The sequence below is a fragment of the Contarinia nasturtii genome, unplaced genomic scaffold (genome assembly GCF_009176525.2).
Source record: "Contarinia nasturtii isolate CC-2019 unplaced genomic scaffold, AAFC_CNas_1.1 Cnas_scaffold_5973, whole genome shotgun sequence".
Lineage (NCBI taxonomy): Eukaryota > Metazoa > Arthropoda > Insecta > Diptera > Cecidomyiidae > Contarinia > Contarinia nasturtii.
The window spans coordinates 1014-7247 of record NW_022203237.1 but is presented as its reverse complement, the minus strand read 5'-3'; the positions used below and the strand labels follow the sequence as shown (position 1 = coordinate 7247).

Sequence of the window (6234 nt, the reverse complement as noted above, 5' to 3'; positions counted from 1 at the left end):
GCCAGTGGTAGAGCTTTTGTCAAAAAGTCAAATGTAAGTAGGAGTTGATAGTAGATGTGCATGTGAGATATACGCGGAGAAATCATCACTAATTACCAGTGTGTCCATAACATATAGAAATAGCACTAAATAGTGTCGATATCTATACTATATCGGTGCACTATATATGTAAGATATTCCGCAAGACACCGTAGCTCACGATCGAAGTGAGTGCGGACGGCAAACATGTTGACGCATACACACAGTTCTTTCTACTGCCGCACGGCAATTTGTGATTTTTTCCGTCTACACTGACTTCGATCGTGCGATATGGTGTCGTGCGGCAATATCTTTCATATATAGTGGACCGATATAGTATAGATATCGACACTATTTAGTAATATTTCTATATATTATGGACACACTGCTAATTACTACCGCTACAACCTTTATTTCTTTTTTTCTTAAGGTTTTAATAAATCACTGATGGTATATTTGTCCCAGTCTCCATTCCTCAGGAAAAAGTAACGATATGGATCTATGATTATTTCAACATATCGCCAAAATGATGTTGCATTCGGTGCACGTGCTTTTTGAAAAGTTTTTCTTTCTATGATAACCATCGCACAGGCCGAAGTTATTGAAACCATGTAAATGACAAATAAGAAATAAATGCTTTCTACCTTAAAGTTCCTGTATTCAATTCGAACTTTTTTCTCTGATAATGAGCGATAACTCTTCAGCCATCTGTCGATTAGGCCACCTTCACTCGCATATCGTATGACATTGTTCAGATCTGATAAGAGTGGGAAATCTCTCCGCACCAACATTTTCAACGAAAATTCATAAATCATATTTTCATGTCCGAAACAGTAAATACCCTTTTTGAAATCAACATTATTTGTATTGGACCGCGACTCTTCGTACGAGGCAGCAACTGCTACTTTGTTATTCCATTCTAATTGGCCAAAATAATCACTTGGGTCTTCAACCATTTCGAAATTGTTCAATGATTCGAGTGGATAAATCTGAATATGAAAAAGTCACAAAAAGAGCTTATCTTGTGTTCTTCTATGTGAGTTCGAAATTGAATTATATTACCATGTTCTGTTGCATAATTTTCTGTAACGCAAATTGATTTCCGATTAAAGTAAATTGACCGTCGATTATCTCTTGAACGGTTTGTACTTGTGGATTGAAGATGTTTATAATAAGTATTCGAATAAGTCCTGAGTTCAAGACCGTTAGGAATATTATTCCTCCATATAGAACCAACGTATAACCAATTCGACAGGCATTGTTTACTGGATTGTAGGCGCATGGAAAGCCTATATATGCACGAAGCCCGTTCAACCAAAATTTATTCCAATCCCATTTTTGGTGACGCTGTGGTTCAAGTTGTTCACAAATGTATGCAAGGAATAATGTCCCGATGGTGATCGAAGACATTAGAATATAAACAAGCGGATCTCTGCAAACATAGAGAACATTTCGCCACAAAGGGATCAATTTGCTCTTTTGAACGCACCACGTTAATTTGTCATGATAGTAATAATGAGTTGCGGCCAAATACTTTTTCGTTATTACATTTTCTTCTAGTCCACCGATGAATATGTCAATGTTGCTGAAATTCATCTTCAATCATATTCAATTGTTTCCTTTATTTTAATGTCAAAACTTACGAATCTTGAGTGGTTTGTAGAAAACTTTTAATAAAATTTTCGGAGTCAAATATTTCTCGTTGAGTTTGGTTTGTCATGACATATTCAACTTGCAATTTATGCTTTTTTGCAAAAGCTTCGATTATGTCAACATCCAATCCTTTCGGCGAATTTCCACCATGAATGACAAATGGAACTGCATGCGATGTCATCACTTTGATCTTTTGAATTGATTTGGATGCGTGGGATGGATTTAAATTATGTGCTCCAACTATAGTAGCCTTTATTATGAACAAACTTATCATTTTCCAAAACATTTTGAATGTTTTTATCTTCAGAAAGGTCAGATAGAACTGATTGGAAACACTGGGCTGTATTCATTTTATATCAACTTTATTCTAATCATACATGATGATATGTTGCTAAGTATCATTATTTGACTATCAAACACGAAATTCTCCATTGAAAAAAGATACCATCATTTTATATAGGCACGTTATGGCCCATCAATGAGACTACGAGAGTTCATTGTTAAACAATTCTATACTCAAGAGGTGCATAATTAAAAAGTCATCAAAAGCCTAATTTCACACAAAAGTATTTCTAATTGTTTTCCCAATAATATCAATATGACTAATGATAAACTATGTACAATGTGCTTCAAACCAATAATGTGCAATAGACATAGAGTAATCCACCATCCGTCCCTACGGAATTATTTTTTCCAGTCAATTTTTTTCAGGAGAAAATAGCGATATGGATCAAGGGCCATATCAAAATATTTCCAAAATGATGTTACATTTCGTTCTCGAGCTTTCCGAAAAGTTTTCCTCTCAATATATACCACAACGAGTGCCAATACATTCATGCAACAATAAATTATGAGAATAATTAATAAAGTTTCAGTTTGAACATTTTTCTCTTGATTTTTTGATTTTTCTTCTCGAATTGATCTATATGCTTTCAGCCATTTGTCGATTAAGCCACTTTCACTCGCACGTTGCATGAAATCATTCAGATCATTGAGATAGGGAAAGTCTTTGCGAGTCAACATTTTCACTGAATGTTCATAAATGATATTATCAAATTCAAAACAATGAATACTCATTTTGGGACCAAATCGAAAATCTCTTGGCTTAGAACGTGAGTCTTCAAACGATGCCGCAATTGCTAATTTATCATTCCATTCAAGTTCGTCAAAATATTCACTTGGATACCCGACCATTTCAAATTTGGTCAATGATTCACGTGGATAAATCTAAATATGAAGAAATTATATAGACTCCATTGCTCATTTATTCAATATGATTGAATCAAATCACCTTATTTTGTTCCATCATTTTCCACATCGTCAATTGATTGCCGATCAATTTGAAGCCACCATCGATAATCTCTTCAACAGTTTTTATTTGTGGATTGTGTATGGGTGTTATCAAGAATATCATAAGTATATTATTCAAAATCATTACAAATAAACTAGCACCAAATAATTCGAACGTATATGCTATACGGGCGACAATATTTCTCGGATTGTATGCGGATGGAAAGCCAAAAAAAGCGGAAAAACCGTTAAAAAAAATTCCATTCCAGTCCCATTTTGGGCCTTGAGGTTCAAAGATCTCAGAAACATATGAAAAAAGTATCATTAATATGACTGCCAAAGTAAAAATGAGATAAACTAATGGATCATTGCATAAATAGAGAAAATTTTTCCACAAAGGAATCAATGTGCTCTTCTGCACGCACCACGTCAATTTGTCGTGGTAATAAAAACGAGTTGCGGTCAAATTCTTTTTTGTTATAGGATTTTCTTCCAATCCACCGATGAACACGTCAATTTTTCTATAAAATTATTTACGATTAAAATTAATTTTTACCGCCAACTTCCATGTCATTACAATTAATTTAGAACTTACGAATCTTTTACTGAGCGTAAAAATAATTCTGTTTCATCTTCATTGAAAAATGGTGTATCACTTGTTATGATGTATTCGATATTTAGGTGGAGTTTTTTTGCAAAATTATTAATTATTTCGATGTCCAGACCCTTGAGATAGCCATTTTCATAGAATACGAATGGATTTGAGAGAGAAACCATCACTGTGATGTTTTCATTGGATTTGGCTTCCGATGGCTTCACAAATGAAACACAAATCACAAGAAACAGTGAAAATCGGAGCATCCTGAATAACTCTTCAACAACTGTTCAATGTAAAAACACGGATGAAACTAACCACCATTATTGTTTGCCATCAAATTACCAGGTTTTTTCCATTTTATTTTTAATGCATTGTATCTTTCATATCAAAATGCCTCCACATTTCCATCAATAATCTTTTGAACGATTTGTATTTGATAAATTGATGGCGTTTGTATAACGAACCGGTATTTATTACAATTATGTCAATCGCATTTTGTTTGATATTCACATTTCAACAGTTGAAAATGCGGTGTTTGTGTGAAATGAAAGCAATGATACGTATCAAACAGTGTAAATGGATCAAATTAGATTAAATGGATCCATCAAATGGAATAAATATTTTCAAAATCATGATAAAAATAAAGATTGCCACAACTCTACAATATTATTGGAGTAATATAGACACATGACAGCTATTCACACAATCACTTTCAAATCAATAATGTGCAATGGGCATTGACTCTCACTAGAGTATTATTTTTTCCAGTCTACTTTTTGCAAGAAAAGGTATCGATATGGATCAATGACTATTTCTAAATATCGCCAAAATGGTGCTGCATTTGCTGAACGAGCTTTCTGGAATGTTTTTCTTTCAACAAATATGATGAGGAATGCCATTAAATTCATGCAACTATATATTACAAGTGCAACTAATAAAATTTCAGCTTTCACTGTTACGTATTCAACTTTTGATTTTTCTTCTCGAACCAATCTATATGCTTTTAGCCATTTATCGATTAAGCCACTTTCACTCGCACGTTGCAGGAAATCATTCAGATCATTGAGATGGGGAAAGCCTTTGCGAGTCAACATTTTCAATGAATGTTCATAAATGATATTATCAAAGTCAAAACAATGAATACTCATTTTGGGACCAAATCGAAAATCTCTTGGCTTAGAACGTGAGTCTTCAAAAGATGCAGCAACCGCTATTCTATCATTCAATTCAAGTTGACCAAAATATTCACTTGGGTGCTCAACTATTTTAAATTTAGTCAATGATTCACGTGGATAAATCTGAATATAAACAAAGTCGATAAGTCATTTCATTTTTTTTTTATTTAAAGACTTTTATAAGTTGACTTATGTACTTGACTAGTACTTCTAGTGATTGAATTTGATTACCTTATTTTGTTCCATCACTTTCCACATCGTAAATTGATCACCGATTAAATTAAATTGACCATCTATAATCTCTTGAATAGTTTGTATTTGCGGATTTAGATAGGGCGTCACAACAAATAGAATAATTCCATAATTCATAACGGTCACAAATATCAAAGCTCCAAATAAAATAGTCGCATATCCGAATCGACTGACGCTATTTTTCGGATTGTATGAGCATGGAAAACCCAAATAACAGCAAGTTCCGTTAAACAAAAGTCCATTCCAGTCCCACCTTGGACGAGGCTCAAGAATCTCAAAAACATATGCATAACTCATCATTGTTAAGACGGACAAAGTCATCATGATATAAACTAAGGGATCGTTGCATAAATGAAACACATTTTTCCACAAAGGAATCGGTTTACTCTTCTGCACGCACCACGTCAATTTGTCATGATAATAAAAGCGGGAAGCCATCAAATGATTATTTGTTATCAGATTTTCTTCCAATGCTCCAATGAAGATGTCAATTTTGCTACAATTTACACTCAGTTAGGAATGGAATCGCTTAAAATTGCTCTAGTTTAAAACGCTCTGTTCAACTTACGAATCTTGGATTGTGTGCAAAAAATGTTCAAGCAAATGATCAACACTAAATATTTCCTTGAGAGTCTTGTTTAATATGACATATTCGACTTGCAGTTCATGCTTTTTTGCAAAATTTTCGATTATATCAACATCCAATCCAGAGAGGGAATGTTCACCATGAATGACGTATGGAACTGCATGTGAGGCCATCACTTTGATCTTTTGAATCGATTTAGATTCGGGAGATTGGTGCGAACAATATGCTCCTACTATAATCGATATAATCAGTATGACCAAACTTGACATTTTCAAGACCATATTTCAAAACAGTTTCTGTCGTCTGAAGAGGCTTAATAAAACTAAACGAACAAACCATTTTCAGAATGTTGACTAGATTTCAAAAGAGTATAGAGAGATAATTTAAATTATTATAAGGGCTATTAGACCGTCTGTATTTGTTTTGGAATATTTGAGGAGTAAAATAATGACACTCTGTATTGAAACCAAAAAAATTTCACTTCGAAAAGATTTCAATTTTATTACAATAATAGATCAATTACAATCGACATTCTATACTCAAGAGGTGCAAAATTACAATTATAATAGTCATATTTGATACTCAATTTCAGGTGAGGAAACATCTGGGAGAACATGTGACATAAACATGCTATTTGTTTGACTGAATACAATCAGTATTCT

At 33.5% G+C, this 6234-nt stretch overlaps 1 protein-coding gene across 1 annotated transcript; it reads right to left on the bottom strand.

The window, feature by feature from the left end:
• Positions 1-4314: 4314 nt before the first annotated feature.
• LOC116351666 lies at positions 4315-5286 on the bottom strand. The gene is made up of 2 exons (XM_031783801.1): positions 4966-5286; positions 4315-4857 (listed from the first exon to the last, which is right to left on the bottom strand). Exons 1-2 carry the CDS (start codon positions 5284-5286, stop codon positions 4315-4317), a joined length of 864 nt encoding a protein of 287 aa, XP_031639661.1.
• Positions 5287-6234: the final 948 nt, after the last annotated feature.